The sequence below is a fragment of the Aptenodytes forsteri genome, unplaced genomic scaffold, assembly GCF_000699145.1.
Source record: "Aptenodytes forsteri isolate BGI_AS27 unplaced genomic scaffold, ASM69914v1 Scaffold383, whole genome shotgun sequence".
NCBI classification, from domain to species: domain Eukaryota; kingdom Metazoa; phylum Chordata; class Aves; order Sphenisciformes; family Spheniscidae; genus Aptenodytes; species Aptenodytes forsteri.
Genome location: NW_008794640.1, coordinates 178,799 through 196,579, shown reverse-complemented (window position 1 = coordinate 196,579; position 17,781 = coordinate 178,799). Strand labels below are relative to the sequence as shown.

General features: G+C 36.1%; 1 protein-coding gene across 1 annotated transcript in view; it reads right to left on the bottom strand.

The window, feature by feature from the left end:
* ASAP1 (ArfGAP with SH3 domain, ankyrin repeat and PH domain 1) overlaps nucleotides 1–2,314 on the bottom strand; it is a gene marked incomplete at its 5' end in the record, with an annotated part of 83,607 nt that extends 81,293 nt beyond the window's left edge. Inside the window, one exon of the mRNA XM_019470547.1 lies at nucleotides 2,242–2,314. Coding sequence (XP_019326092.1) covers nucleotides 2,242–2,314 — 73 coding nt within the window. The remainder of the gene's footprint in view (nucleotides 1–2,241) is intronic.
* Nucleotides 2,315–17,781: the final 15,467 nt, after the last annotated feature.

Below are 17,781 nucleotides of genomic sequence, written 5' to 3'. Positions count from 1 at the left end.
GTACTGGGGTTGTTTAGCCTGGAGAAATCATTGCTCATTGCTCTCTACAACTACCTGAAAGGAGCGAGGTGGGTGTTGGTCTCTTCTCCTAAGTAACTGGCAATAGGATGAGAGGAAATTCCAACCTTAATGATTCTATGATTTCTTTTGCCCCTGAATAACCATTTCTCACCAGTCCAGCTAGAGTTCTCAAAGAAGATTATGAAGCAGGGGAGTTTTAAAAAAAAAACATTTCCTACTCTAGTAGTTTAAATATGGTCTCACCTTCTAGCAAACAAATTTGTAAAACGAAATTCCAATTCTGAGTTCTCAAAATGTAGTTATAGGCTTTATTTTGAAATACAAAAATAGTCACCTAACTCTTGCTTGAACTGACAAGTGACAAATAGTAACCTAACTCTTGCTTGAACTGAGAAATGACAATGCATTTCACAGCTGTTTTTAGTATGTTTTACATGAAGTTAAACATCAACGAAATCCACTTTCATCACTGAAGCATAAGAAAATAGCTGGCTTAGCAATTCTCTTTGTACAAGCAGGCAAAATGAGTTTGAGTTTTAATTCAGTCACTTCATTTTTATATTTATCTTCACAAGGTTTCACATGTATAACGCATGCTTTTAGTCTTGCTGTTACTAACCCTAGCTTATGTTTATCAGTTACTGCATGAATGGCCTCCTGTGCACACCTTTTCAAATCATAATGTAGCCTATCACAACAGCATTCTGAAGAGGGAGCTAGAGTATTATGTATAGTGCTTTCTTCAGCCAAAAGAATTCATACTAACTTGCACCTTTGAAACAAGACTTGTTCAAAAAAAGAAAAAAGAGAGAAAAAAGCTACCTATCTCTGGTCCTTTTTAAGTGCAGAGGCAGCCAATTAAAAACATTAACCAACCTTCTATTGCTTTTACTCAGTGCGACTAGTTCATCATATAGTATGGCCTACTTACAGGCATTGAAAACAATATTACTTTTATTTCAAGACTCAAATCAAATGATATATAAATGATACTAGAGATTTTAGCTATTTCAAAACAGGCAGAACACATTTCATGTGTTCTATAATTTTCATCAGTTTTGAAATTCAGTAAGTAGGTACTTTCAAATAGAAAAGCTGCTTGGAATATCTCAATACTTTTAAAAGCATAAAACTAAATACACATGTACCAAATACTATTCTCACTTTGTATCAGGCTTCATAGTCTATTGGGAAAACATTCATCATCATCTGAAGTTACAGAAAAGCTAATTAAAACATGGTGCTAGTAGAGCAACAATTTTAGTCATTGGCAGAAGAAAAAATTTAAGAACTTACAATATATTTAAAACCCCACACACTTCCATAAACACGAGTTCATGGGACAGCACACACAAAACAACACAGAAACTAAGACCACTCAGAAGCAGCTCTGCATAAGGAAAATATTTGCTAAACTGACTATTATTGCTAGGGAATCGGAACTGGGATTTTCTAAAATCCAGTCTTTACAGCCAGATGGTTATTGGAAGGTGTACAGCTCTGCTACCCTATCTGCCTTTGGCACAGTTTTTAGACCTTAAGAGAGAAGCAGAGGTAGAAGCCAGGTATACTTTATAACATTTTTAAAACCTAATTTGTATATTGATCTGTGTTTGATCATCATTTGTTACTGAACTCAAACTGTTTATCAATTCATATTCCACCTATCCTCTCAAAGTTACTACTATAGCTCCAATAAAACATCAACACTGTCTTCAAACAAGCAAAATAACGATAAATCTCCACTATTTTATCTAAAAAGGGAGATACGTCATTTTTATTGCACGTATTATGAGGGGAGAGCCAAGTGTTGAAGGAACAAACACATCTATCTGTAGATATTTCATTTTATTTATTTATTAAACTTTTTAACAAGTTCTCATTCTTATTTCACTTAGAAGTGCGCTCCATAAATTCAATCTAGGACACTGCCTAGATTGAATAGTTGAAGGTAACTGCTTGAAATGTTATGACAGCAGGAAAATTTACCCATGGGAGTTCTCCTAGAGGCCTTTGAGAAGGAATACGAGGGTGAAAGAACTGGAGAACACATTAACCTGATGTATAATCAGAAGCAAAGAAAGAAAATTTTTAAATCCAAACACTCCTAAACAGATAAGCATCTCTTACGGTATACACTTCAACATGATAAATTGCAAGACACTTCTCAAACTTGAAATCAAATGCTGAGGTTATGTAAAACTGAAAACAATGTCTTACCTTGCCCCGAATTATATATTGCTTTCACAGATTTTTTCACCTTCTGTAGTGCAGTTCTGTCTTGATCCAATGCCTACAATAACAACAAACTTACTTTAAATATTTAATTCATTGATCAACAGAATACACTAACATTTCAAAAGAAACCTGCAAAATAAGTAGTTTTACAGGCTGGAAAAAAACTGCAGATACAACATATTAAGCCTGCAGGAAGGTCTGAGATCATTCAACCCCTTCAAGACAAATTAAAGAACTGAACTGAAAACGCTCGGAAGGCAGAGTAGAGCAGCAATGACAGTGCTAAAAGAAAATCACTATTTTAGTTTTGCTAGGGACAAAGCATTTATTCAAACTGTAATACATTTTGAAAAATACCCAAGAAATAGTTAGTAGATGCTTCTACTATGGCCCTATAGTTTCTACTGCAGCTAAATTGCTTGTTAACATCTATGGTTTTCCCACAGTAGTAGTCTTCCAACTATAGACACAGATTATCACACTAACGTCTTGCCCCAAACTCCACAACAGAATTTTATAAATACAAAAGATGAAAAGTAGCAAATCAAAAGAAAAAGGACTAAGATCTGATTTTGTGCAACATAATGTGACTGAAAGGAAATATTTATCATAATAATACTCAAATATGCATTTTCAGGATTCTATCATTCTGAATTTCAATTTTTCTGCAATAGTTTCAAAATCCAGAAGAGAACGTTATTAAGTAATGATGATTTTAGGATTATATTTCTAGGTACTTCCTTTTTTAAGCAACATAACTTCTCCCTACCCACTGGCAATCTGATGTAAGAAATAAATTAACATGAGAAAGAACTATTATTATACAGCAAAAAATAAAATCAATGTAAACAATAGTCTAGACTTGTGGAATTAAGAACCTTAAAAGCCACATACTGGTACTGTGCGCAATGATCCAGTTAGTTTCACTTAAGTATGAGGTTTGGATATTCTGCATACCTCACATGTTGTACACAGTTCCCTGTTGTCCATGAAGAACACAGAGAAACGTTTAAATCATTTCCTACGTTTTTTTCCCCCATTTAGATCATAGGCAATTTCCCATCATGTAAATAAAGTTAGATCAATAATCTCAAGTTTTAATGAAGCTGGCAGTGTTTGCCATATTATATTCACATTCAAATCACTGAAGATTGGAGAACTTGTACTCAGAATTACTGTCAGGATAGCAGCCCAACTGAGCCCGTTAGCTGTTGTAGACCGCAAAGTTCATGTTGTAGACACCCTTGGGTAGCCATATTATCCAAAAAGCTTAAAGCTTGGAGCTCCTGTGGGTCTGATATCTGAAGACTGGCAGACCAAGGTAGAATGGCAGCTACTCCTACAGCAGGGTGTACCTCATCAGAAAGGGTCATCACCAGCAACACTATGAGTGAAAACTTAATCAACAAGCAGAGCTTTTGCTGTCAAAGCTGAGATGATTAACGTATATTGCACTGGGCATTAAGAAGCCCCAAAAAACCACAGGTCAACTAGAGTGTTAAGCACTGGAGACGGTCATACATGAGGGTACCGCTCCTACCCAAGTTCAAAACGCTGAGTGTTTCGGTGCATGCACGCTTACAGTAGGAACCCATATAGAGATAAACCAATTAATATATAATAGTTCTATTTTGGAGTGGCCCAATTTTAACCAAGCAAAATGTTATAGCTGAACAATACATGAAAGTCTAACAAAAGAAAATGTAGTGTTTCTGTTCTTTATCTGAAAACCACCATATTCTCAAATCACACAACCACTTCTGTGGTAGCTAAGACTAGAAAGTTTGGAATCGCAGAATTTATATAAGTGTTTTCTAATACTATTTATCTCTAGTTTTTAATTTGCAGCAGAACAATGGATTCAAACATTCAGAACTGCAAATGTAATTATTTCTTTTGCTCCCCAGTAAAATAGTGGATTTTACTTGACTTTCATCTTGGCAGAAAGAGTTAGTTTTTAGATTTAACACTACGAAGAACTCTGTGTTCCTTTTCAAGACAGTGCACACCAGGTGATTCTCCTTAGATTCCTTTGCAAACGCTGTCAAAAGCTTTTGCTTCTGCTTGCATGCTATGCAAGACAGCTGTTATCATACATTTCTACTGAAGTTCTCTCCATCTTCAATGACCAGACAAAAAAAAATGGTTCACTTGTCTATTGAGAGTTTGAATGCAGGATAGTATAAGAATTTGAAACCAGTATTTTGGAGAAAAGACAACAGTTAACGCTGATAAGATTCAGAGACAAAACTTTGTATTAAGTTCTAATACTGAAGCAAACTGGACACTCAGGAGGAGAAAATAAATACAAAAAGTCCAAGAAAGATGGTACTTGTTCCTAAAGATATCAATCTAGAAGACCAGGACAAATAGACTAGAAAAATCTTCCAAATTAGATTTGATATAGAATTAAATTTAATCACTAATATGGGAGCAGCAGGGAAGGGAACATTCATTATTTTAAGAGAGCAATTACTGAGCAAAGCAATATACAGAGATGACGTCCACTGCCTGAAGGAGCCAGTGATCTAAGTCAGAATGAAAACCTCCTGATCATGCAAGATCAGCTCTTCTAACTAATCAGTTTGGAATCCCCCAGATTTAATTTCTCCTTTCAGCTACCATTTAGCTACTTTGAACCCAGCCTGCAATTTCAAACCACCAACCTAGTTCAAATCTGTACTACTGAAGAAAGCGGTGTCTCTCCTTCCTCATACCAGAGCACTCTTGTTGGCTACACTGTGATGCAGTTCAAGAGCTGCTGTGGTGACCCGAGCCCCACAAAAACCAGGGGCTCCTTTTGAGCACTGTGGATGTAGCTCACTTTCCATCGGTGCATAGCACATTGATAGAAATTTGTACTTAGAGCTACCATTTCACTTTCAGAGGCAAGACTTCTTGCAGCACCCTCCCTCTTAAGACGTACATTTACTGGTAGCTATTCATACCAATATAAAAATTGGAAAACTCGTCCACCTGAAGAAACAAAATCAAATTAATTTTGGGGTGGAGGGAAGGTGAGTCCTCCCAATGGATCACTTCACTGATGTAGATCACTGAGTAGCTGCACATAGGCTTTTACCAGCATGACACAGCACACAAGTCAGTACCAGGTCAGAAAAGGTGTATGTTGACATCCCATAACCCACACCGCAGTCCTCTCTGCTAGACAAGGCAGAGCTGTGCACTGCTGTTCACACAGACAGACGCTGCTTTTGCCTCTCTTGAACCCTCTAGAACCTGATCTCTTCTCAGTAAGGGGTATTTCTATTTTTGGGCCATGCTCTGTTGTAATAGCTACTAAATTCTAAACCAGAAATTATACTACCGTGCAGTCTGTAAAGTGCTAGATTCTGGATTGCTATCTATCTTTGATGTACTAAAACCTGCCAAACTCACATGTAGATAGACCACTAATTGTTTCTTTAGAACCTTGTGTCTTTTTATTCTGTATAGATATGTACATATTTGTGTGCATGTGTGTGTGTAGATACTAATATGTATATATTTGTATGCAAGCGCGTGTATATAAAAGTCTATATACTGGAGATCATACTTAAGAATATTTGATGTACTTATTCCTAATAAACATGAAAAGCACGGTTTAAGCAACACAAAAATCTTCCTTTCTTGACTGATGTAAAACTACTATTACAGAAACTGGTCACAAAAGTGTTTCATATACATATTAAATTAAGCTCTTCTAGAAATTAGCATCATCCTAGAGGCACACATTTGCACAGAGGATGCTACAGCCCCTTCAGCCCACTAGATCTACTAAAACATCAAACACGTTTTGTGTATCTCGCAAACCTTTACAATTTAAAGAGGAAAAAACCCCGCAGATTTCTTTCAGCCTTACAATAACAAAAGACAAGAGTGGCTCAAGACAGTGACAACTACATTAGTATGTCCACATACATTATTAATCCCTTCAAGTAGATTATCCAGAGGAGATGCATTTTCCAGCTGGAACAAAACTGCTCATCCTCATTTCAGAGGAGTTTTAGAATTTCACTCCATTTGTAGGAGGTTCGCCCTAAAAAATTCCATATCCTACCACTACCAAAATCCACCCACAAAAATAATATACTAAAACAGAAGTGTTTTAAATAATTACAGTATTTTGCACAAGACAAATCCATGACAGAAGCTTGAAGGCTGTTAGAGCATGCACAATCTATACAGTCATGACAAAAAACCCTCCTTGTATTTTAAGAAATTATTTTCGTATATTAAAAAAACAATCCATGTGAAGTATAGAATATTTGAGGTTATACACACAAATGGTTAAAATGAATGCTTGGTAGTCACATGCATGTATTGTCAGATACAAGATTAATTACTTCACAGAAAACACATGGATGATGTATTGGCTTCAAGGGACTAAAACTAATAAGTCCTTCACTTATCAATTTACACACTAATCTAACCCTGGCACAGAAGTGACTGACAGTTTACTGTTGTCTGTACTGGAAAATACGCTTGCCATCTGCTCAAGTCCCAGTTACAATATCCATGTAACGAAGTAGAGCAATGGCACCTTACAAACTTACGGCTGTTCAGCACGAGTATCAGTTTTCTTCACAATGAAATCCAAACTTATGGGATGGATAATAAACATAGACTAGACAGGTTAATAAGTTATTACATGCCACTGAAATTGCAACAAGACAAAACCCCATAATTTCCCCAGTGAAATATAACCAAAAAAGAAGATAAGAGTCAACTGTTGGTCTCCTGTAGCTTACCCACTCGGAAACGAGCAGACTATCAAACTCACGTAATTCTGTAAACGGAGAAGTGATTCAAACCACCCTTCCTGTCCTTCCCTTTCTGCTCAGTTTGTACTGGCCCTGCCAATCACCAGTTTGAAGTCTGTTTCCAATTGGTCTCAGCACATGTCTACATGACAAAAATAGGGGAGTGGTTAAGAATTTTCTGGATGGATATAGACAGGCACAGTTTGAACTTCTCCTGAATTACTTAAAAACCCAAAGCGTCCAAAAGAGAGAAAGCAAACCAAAAAAACCATCAACAAGCACTTATCACTGTAATAACTGCTGCCAACATCATTTACCAGTTACTCCCACAATAAGACCAATTAAAAGATAATATTCGTTTAAAAAAAATAGTGATTTCCCTGAAAATTGGAAACTTCCAAGCGTTTAACTATAAACTAATGAAAAGAGCATCAGTAAGCAAATTTAGGAAATGCATTTTTTTCCAGAAAATATTTTTTTCAGGTAATGCCAAAGATTAACAGAGATCCCATCAGCTGAACTTCCCTCACATCTCCTGCTGTTAGTTACATGGCCCGATGCAACTCAACAGCCTCTCTCCAAACCGGCATATGTGAGAAAAATCATCAGCCCTTCAGTGCTGTAAAGGTCACCTTAGATGAGCAAGTTCATTTGTGTAGTCTCTAAAAAGAGTTGCAAAAATAACAGTCACTAAATTATTCTTCAAGTATTATTCAAATGGCAGCACAGTAGATATTGCTTATTAATCTCTCTAAAAAATTCAGTATTGCCAAATTGTAATTTGTTTTGACAATTGATCTTTGGATCCCTCTTTGCAACCACACTCCTACCTAGAAGCCTTTTCTGCAAGAGCATGAATGCAGATACTAATTGCTATCTATGTATGATTACTTCTAGATAAAATGAAGTTAGCATCACACTTTTCCTAATGAGCATGGGGCGGATATTTGATCCTGTGCACGCTCTGACACATTTGGGAATATTTAACAATATTTTGGGCAGTTCCTGCCTTTAAGTTCTCAGTTGAGCTACATTAATATTTCTGAGTTTAGCTCATTTTGTGCACAAGGCACATTTAGAGATAACTGAACAACAAAACTATGAGATTGTTTCCAGATACGATGATGACACAGATCAGATTCATTTTCTAACTTCTGTTGTATAGGAGATGCTGAAAAGCCCACAACTAGTGACCACACTTGAAAACATCCAGTGACAGATACAAAATTTTCCCCACAGGCACAGAGGCTCTAAACCAGCTTCCGTTGCATAGGAACTAATCTTGGTGATAAATATCACAGAATCACAGAATAGTTTGGGTTGGAAAGGACCTCTAAAGGTCATCTAGTCCAACCCCCCTGCCATGGGCAGGGACATCTTAAACTAGATCGGGTTGCTCAGAGCCCCGTCCAGCCTGACCTTGAACACTGCCAATGATGGGCATCCACAACTTCCCTGGGCACGGTGGGGCATCCACAACTTCTTAGTGACAATATTCTTACCTTTACACTGGCAACAACATGCCTTGAATTAGTGACGACTGGTTGAACAGCTCTACTATCATTCACTATATCCAAACTCACTTCATTATACCAGTCAGCTTTACTACTACTCATTAGAAACCTGACAGAAAAACCAGTGAAGAAAACTTACCAGTTTTCAAGTCACTACAGCACAATTTTACTTATTTCTTACTCCAACAGCAGATAAACACATTAGCATGATTAATGGGGTAAAATATGATTAAAGCTCAGAAACCAGCAAACCCATAGCCAGGCCCACAGCTCCTGAAGATACCATTGTACGAGATTCCCAAGTTGCGCACACAGCTCTTGCTGGCATTAAAACTGCACAGCACTAGCAAGTGGTTGCACAGAACGCAAATAGGAGTCCTACATTATAAATGTACTGTATTTAAAAACAAGTAGTGCTGTTGCACTCACTTTTTAGCAAATCATGGCACATTGTCAATTTTTCCCCTGAGCTGATCCTTCTTGTCCACATTAGCAATCTGCTAAGTACTGCTTTAAAAGCACAAAGGGAATGATCTTAATCTAAGAAATAGAAGCCTATTCTGTATCTGTGCTCTCGCAAACCCCTCCTTACACTTTTTTCGAAGTCCACTGGAAATACATTACTTTGAGTGTGAGTACTGGCCATGGAATACCAGCCTACAAAAATCTTTTTTTCCAGCATACAAATATACAGTTCCATAGAAATAGCATATAAATGAAATTTTTAATTAATTTATTGAAGATACTTGTAATTTGAAAAACCCAAAAAAGTGCCATTTTCATTTAACAAAATCTAACCTAAAAAGCTTATATGCAGAAGACATAACTAAATACAGTTCAAAACAGCCCAAAATAGAACAAGATTATTTATTTTCTAGAACAATCAAAAAGTAAATACATCAGAAGACAGCAAATAGTTGAGGTAAAGTCTTTCAAAAGCAAGCAAACTGAAGAGAAGATGGCATGCAAACAGCATAAACACAAATGCACTAAAACAGACGTGCTAGCAGACATAAATTTATTAGAAAGAAATGTGATTCTTAGCAAATTGAATTGGAAAAAAAAAGCACAAAAGTCTCTGGAGAATTGCTCCTCCTCCACCATATCTGACTGTAATTTTCACTAACAGGAGAGCCCTTCAGTTGCTGCACCAGAGTTAAACACCATAAAATATTTTCCTCCCGTGTTAACTCTTTTCTTTCTTCTTCTTTTGAAGCCACCAAATATTTTGCAGCATGCTTTGTATTTAAGCTGTTATCCCAGTAACTCACAGGTATTATCTAGTCAGGGAGGCACTAGAAGAGGCACTAGATCAGGACTCATGAGTTACGATTATTACCACCTTCTCAGGCAGCAAAATTCTTCAAATATTGTACACAGATTCTATGAATGTTACAGAAGCTCAAAAGTGACACTTGGGGATAAATAAAGTACTCCCTCACTCAGCCACTCCCAGCCTCACAGCGGTGTTGCAATTACACAGTACTCTTACACCTCCTAGCTCTATAAATTTCAGTCAGTAGTGTTATTTGTCGGTATCTGGTATCAGCTAGCAGCAGAGATACGAAGGACATGAAAAACATATTCATGGTAGACCAAGCCATTTCAAAGTGTTACTACTACTATTAAAAATCCTTTCTTTAAAAAACGGGGGGCGGGGTGGAGGGGGGGGGGGGGGGGGGGGAGGGCACGGTCCCTTACTTGAGAACAGAAACAACCCATGCTCCTTCTCCTCCTAACCACTGGAGAAATACTTAAATGCATGCACTGATGCATGACTGCAATATTCCATTTCAGAATTATTCCTTTCAGAGAGAAAGAGCAGGTATATTAATGCATTAAAATTGTTTTATGTAATAAAAAAACAAAATTGAGTTGTTTCTATTTGTTCCAAGCTGCAGATTTCAAGAGTTTAATTAGCTTAAAAAAAAAAAACAAACCACAAAACCACCCAACTAAATGGGATTTCCATTACAACATAGACCTTGAACACTACTACAGCATTCTGGGACACTCCTTACAGCTCAGTTTCATTTTTTTATTGGAGAGTGCTATGATGACAGACTCAATAAGACTTCATCTTATATCACATTAAACCTGTAACCACCACCACTTAGTATGAAATTCAGAGGTACACTTGGATGACCAGCTAGGAGAGTCTACCATCGAATCCTTCTTACACTGTATAATGTGGACTGACACTTTAGGATAATAACAGGAGGGAGAACAACAAGAAGTCTGGAAACATTCTAGAAAATAAGCACACATTCCATTTTTTTGGTTTTAAGGTAAAAGTTAAAAATGGAAATGAGAAGTTTTACAATATACAACAGAGTTGTGTTTCTAATCATTATGATTGGACTTTGGCTAGAGATGATTTACGAAATGCACAAGAGGGGTTTTGAGTCTCCCCTTACAAAAGGAAAAAAAAAATAAAATCACAAGAGCATAATTTAGATGTGAAGCATTAGAGTTAATTTTGAATGTCAATGTCATGTTCTTTGATACAAACATATTCTCTGAACATATTTAATTTAGTGGGGGAAATACTACAGAAAAGGAAACATGATAATTCGAATAGTCAATTCTACTATTTTAATAAAAGCCTCATCTAAAAACCTCTACTTTCTCTTCCATTGTCTTTCATTTCTTTTGACCAACATGCAAAAATAGCATAAATGTACATTAGAAAACTAAGATGCGCATCTCATCTTCACTGTGGTACAGAAAACCAACAGACCTCTAAAAGCAACATAGGCCGAAAAAACCCAACCCATAAATGTGTGTAATACATATTATGTAAAGATAAATATGCTTTAATTAACAGAATAATTCTATATACAACTTAAAACCAGAGTGAGATCTGCTTTCTCAATATACAAGTGAAATACAGTGAAATGAGAAGGGATATCCAACCTAAAGCACAGACCTATAATCCAATTAGATTCTCTTGGGTTTTTTTTGAAGACCCTGGCACACATTATGACCACTGGCAAACTGGTTAAGTCTAGAAAGGAATTTCTGACTTACGTACAAATGCATAAGCTATAGCAATCAATCAAGGGTGAAAGAAAAGGATATACTAACAACACTGAAATCCTACAGTGTAAAGGTAACTTTAATTTGCCCGAACTGTTTATATGACCTGACAAAGTCATTGGGACAACACAGAATCTACCACTTTTCCTTCCATGGGAAAGACACTTTAAATACAGTGCTGATTTTAAAGGTATTGTTTTAAAACCACAATGAAACTTAAAAGAATTTAGCAGTAATTTCCAGTATGTTAGGAAAAAGTACAAGTGCTTTGCAAGCAAACTGCTACTTACTTCACAGCATTTTTTAACATAGTATTGTGTTTGGTAAAAATAGTCCTATGCTAGTTCTCTTTTAAGACTGTATTAGAGAACAGATGGCCTTAGAGAATATTCTATAAGTTTTCTTAACAATATTAAGCTTCAGACATAATTTACAGCCAAGATCCTAAACATAATTAAATTACACTTGCAACAACTCTCTTTAAAATAGTCGCTGTCAGATATAAAAATAGCTGCACTGTATTCCATTTACGAAATGCAACTGGTTTGTCTGATCACAGATGTAACTGAATATTGTTAATATAAATAATGCCACATTTATAACACGAGTTTACATTTTTTAATCATTTTGGGAGACACTGTGAAGCAGCTCGTGCAAATTAGCAAAAAATAGAAGAGTTTTCAGGAAGGGAAAAGTCTTAGGAATAAACTGGGAGAGAGGTGACTGTTTGAGGACCTGGGGCTTCTAAAGCATTCAAATTCCACAGATTCAAAACCAAAATTAGTCAAAGACAACAACTTCCCCATATATGCAGCACCTAAGTAGAAGGTTCAAGTTCAGTGGAGGTAGAGAAGACCATGTGCAGTCATCCTTCTCTTCCTCAAGCAAGGGCTTAAAACACTTTTGCTAACACTTGTGCTAGACTCCCAGGCATGCACCCACACTGAATATCAAATAATTTTGCAACAAACTCTGCTCTATAAAATATTATTTCAGTGCATTTTTGTCAGATAAAACATAGGCTTTGTACATAACTCACATACAGTGAATCATAGACATAAGGGACCTTAAACACAGCAATAAGTATTAGCTTCTTGGAAATCAATATTCTTGCTCTACTAATGGCAGCAGCAGTTTATTCAATAACAGCCAGATTCTAGCAGCAGCTATTGACTTTTAGTTTATTTCGCTTGGAGTCAAAAAAAAAACCAAACCCCAACCAACAAACCTTCAAAATGCTCAGAGTTTATAATTTCCTTGGGATATTAGATATTGTATGGAAAATAGGTTTCAATCAGCTTACTCTTGTCTCCCCCTTCATCAGATAACTACTACTTATTTAACGGGATTTAAAACACATGGGTCCCTGGACCTTGTCCTCTGCAAGAAGCAGTAATGAAGGTGAAAGTAGAATGAGCTTCAGTAAACCATCAAATAGCATTTTCCCACAGGATTAGCTAGAACATAAATTAAAGCACTCGGGGCAAAACAAAGTTTGGAAATACTTTTGCTTACAGGAAGAATCAGATAACACCAGTGAAGGAAAATATTGTTGGGTTTTGTTTTGTTTTTTTTAAACAGCAGTCTTACAGCTGAAGAGGATATATATCACTTCAAAAGAGTACAGGCTGGCAATATTATTCTCTAAAATAAGGAATCTAATTTATGATTCAGGATCAAGAACGGAATTTGGGAAAGCTAATGAAAACCAAGACTGCTACCACAGGGTAACAAAAGTGCATGGACAAAGCTGATCATTACCATGTAGCTTTTCATTCTTGTGTAATTATGTAACTAGAAAATATAGGTTACACTTAAACAAAGGACAAAGCAATAGCATAGTTTAAAACCCACCCAAAAGAGTGGTAATTACATAATAAAGTATATTTAATCAGAAACAATGTTATTCCTATTTTAGTCCAATGATTTTTTCTTTTAACTCCACAATCCCCCCCACCAAGCATAAAATGAAGACTAATACTAAAATCATTAATTTATGGCATTTATCTTAAAGTTACCTTGGTTCTCAAAAACAATTTATTCATTCCAGCTCACTCTAAAAATTGTATTAGCTAATCCTAGCGGATGCAGTTAGTGCTTAAATAAAATTAACTTATCAACATCAGTCTTAAAGACACTCAAGAAGCTCACACCATTGATGAATGATTTTACATAAAAACCAGACAGACTGAGGTACTAGAACTATAGTAGATTAATAGGCTGCAGTATTTTAAAATTAAATAATGGCACAGTAGCTCTCACAAAGTTGCAAAGAAGCAGCTATGAACAGAACAAACTTCTAAATTTATGCAACTAAATTTATATCAAGAGCGTACTCTCTTGACAAACACCCTTAGACTTAGATGATATGGGACATGACACAACGTTATCACCAATAAATGTAGTACCTTTTCATGAACACTTTTACTTAGCCAGAAAGATACTTTCTTAATTTTTAAATTTCTGCCACTTCTTCATTGTATTTTTTTAATAACAATTTAAAACTTCCAAATGCAATTTAATTCAGCGGAGGCATATGAATGAAGACGGATTTTTCTCCTTTTCCTTAGGAAATAACAACTGTTTCACTGTTTCAGATGTCTACAAAATACAATAGATGTCTTATAATATATGCTAAATGTATGCGTATGGTTAAAAGATTCTCTTTGAAATACAGAACAAATGTATAGAAAAAATGGTGAGTAATATCATGAAAATTTGGACAGGAAAGATGAAATGGTTAAGCAAATGAAGGTTAAAATCAATAGCATTCCACATTCCAGCTGGTATATTATGACTAGAAGCAACTGGTCAACAGACATCCCTGCAGGTCTTTGTGGTAAGCTGGAGTGCTCAGTTGCTCCATAGGACTTGAAAAAGATGGTTTTCCTGTTTCCTTCCGCCAACCACTCATTCCCACTACCTCCTTTGTACCAGCACACTAGAGTTTAGAAAACCACAAAGTCAAGAAATTAGATCAGATGAAAATTGCCCTTTTTGTTGCATTATGGCCACAAAGGAGGACAGCTACACACACGGTGGCTCCACCTCTTTCAATGGATGCACAAATTTATACCAGATTAAAATTGCCATGTGACCATAACCTGAGAAGACAGATGATATTTAATATCTCAACTACATTAAGATCTGTTCCATCCCAGCTGCATCCCTTGCAATCCACCTACTTTTGAACTGTGAAGATACACTTTGAGACTGTAAAGCTTGGATCCTTAGAAACCAACTCTGTGAAAAAGCAGCAATATTCATGCATGGAGGAGTTAAATTCAATTTTCTCCTTTGCCAGCAGGGGTGACTCAGGCTACAGATTTCCTTTTTTAATCTTACATTCTTTCTCTTGATTTTAAAATGGTTATATCCTTCAGAAACTCAGTCAACTATTTAAACTACGGTAACTAGCTGGAGTTCCTTATTGCCTTTTCTCATGATCTTCACAAGTGCATAAACCAGTGCTGAAGTACAGACTGAAGTTTTACATTTACTGCTATAGAGAATTACTGAACCTGACGATACCAATCAAGCAACATCTGAAAAGCACTTTATGCAACTTTCAGTGTGCTGTATTATGAACTCTCTAATAACCTAAATACCTCCTGCTACTTTTACAGGACCATTTATCCCCTACACCACACATCACTCCAAGCAAGCAGCACTTCCTCTCAGCATGCTTCTCACTCAGAGAGAGAAGGCATTATTTAGTAAAGGTTGATTTCATTCTAAAGGCCAGAAGCTGGCCTTGTTAGAGCTAAACAGAAAGAAAACACTAAGTGATGCAACAGAAGCTGTAGGAAATTGACAGTGGCTTTCCCAGAAATCCTTTACCTTTAATTTCCTTTCACAGAGCAGCCCCTTCAAAAGTCCCACAGACTCCTCCTTATTACCTGAGACAGAAAGTGCAACCGTTCAGATCTCTGCAGAGCAGCTACAGCAGGCACAAGCTGCATCTCTGGAGAAGAGCACATGGCAAGACAGAGGTCAAGCACCCTGCCTCTCCATAGGCCAACAAAAATTCCAAATGTCAAAGAGGGGTGGATATACAATGGCTGAACACAGTCTATTCCAACACAAGGGGCAGAGGACTTCAAACAAATGAGCAGGTGGCATATTCAAAATAAAAAATAAAAAATGGAAAGGCATAGTGCTTTGCACCGCATACAGTAAGCTGTGGAACTCCTTGCAGATCCTAAAACTTTATATACTTAAAGAAAAAAAAAGAAAAGAAAGGGATAAAGTCATGGAAGAGAAATTCAGCATGGCTCTGAAATATAAATTTAACACCTTTGTTCTGCCATACCCTGAGCTGCAAGTTACTGAAGCCTGGGAGACCATTACTGGAGAAGGTATCCCTACATCTCTGCCCTTCCCCTACACTCTTCCCTTGTCATCTGCTGTTGGCTATGCCAGAAAAGGTCCTAGGCTTTTACCAACTTCTGGACTATCCCAGTACAGCTGTTCTTCCACTTGCTAACGGTATTTCTGTTATGCAAGCTGCAACGAGAAGGAATTCACCAGTAGATAACCATATATGCACAATACCAAGCAACAGACAAACCTCAGTAAAAAAACTGGGGAAAAAAAAAAACCAAAAACAAAAACAAAAGCCCTGTAGCAAACTAGGACAATTCTTCCTCTTCCTTCATATAGATTTTGTTTTCTTCAGATCTGAATATCAGCTATCATTGCAAAACCCCAAAAAGCTATTTACATATAGAAGGAGGAAGATTTTCTGAAAGGTTTAGCAATAATTACATAGTAAGGTATTAACTGAACAAGTATGTTCACCGGACCAATGAAACATTTTATACATTTTGGTTTTTAAATGTACATAGCCTTTAGACATTAGTCCATGTTTCACAAATTATATTGATGCGCTCTAGCAAAATCAAATGATTAAACTTAAAACAAAATAAACTAGTTGTTCAAATTTCCCTTGTATATTTTACAGTATGTCTTAAACTCAAAAGAGAACAGAAGCCAATTTTGTTTCCTGTAAAACATTTTATACATTTTGGTTTTTAAATGTACATAGCCTTTAGACATTAGTCCATGTTTCACAAATTATATTGATGCGCTCTAGCAAAATCAAATGATTAAACTTAAAACAAAATAAACTAGTTGTTCAAATTTCCGTTGTATATTTTACAGTATGTCTTAAACTCAAAAGAGAACAGAAGCCAATTTTGTTTCCTGTATAGTTTGGGGAATGTTTCTTTTTACAGTCATAGAAAAAGAAAAGCTGTGATTTATTGCCAGTCTTAACAAGGATAGCTGTTTGACATTTTTACCCTAAACCCACTAAGAATGAAAGTCAATTAACTTCTTTATATTATTCCAGAACATCCAGTCTTTATGCAGTGAATGGAAACTTACTGAACTAATGCATCTAACTGAAACACTAAAAAGTATAAAGTCTTTTCAGTCATAGAAAAAGAAAAGCTGTGATTTATTGCCAGTCTTAACAAGGATAGCTGTTTGACATTTTTACCCTAAACCCACTAAGAATGAAAGTCAATTAACTTCTTTATATTATTCCAGAACATCCAGTCTTTATGCAGTGAATGGAAACTTACTGAACTAATGCATCTAACTGAAACACTAAAAAGTATAAAGTCTTTTCAGAAAGCAATTTTGTTTTGATAAAATCCACAATCCTTTACAGAAAAAATGAACTGACTCTTATTAAGCTAGCTCCTAGCCTTTTAAGAGTAACATTTTTAATATAGATTTTCTTTGTACATATACTGTTTTGAAAAGAATCTTGGTGCATCAGACACTGAAGAAACCCCCCATGCTGAGTTCAGACCTTTACTGATCTTACCAATGAGGATAACAAGGTATGCTGCATTTGAGAAGTATCTACCTTGATCCAGAAATATTGGAAAAAAAAAAAAAATTAAAAAATTTATTGGTGAACATCTACCAGGCAAACCACAACAAAATTCATTTACATCATCACAGGTTTGGATTAAATTGAGGGTAGGGAAAATAGTGTCGTGGTTTAACCTTAGTCGGCAACTGAGCACCACACAGCCGCTCGCTCACTCCCCCCCACCCAGGGGAGAGAATGAGAGAATTGGAAGAGCACAAGTTAGAAAAACTCGTGGGTTGAGATAAAAACAGTTTAATAATTGAAATAAAATGATAATAATAATAATATGATAATAATAATAATAATAATAATACACAAA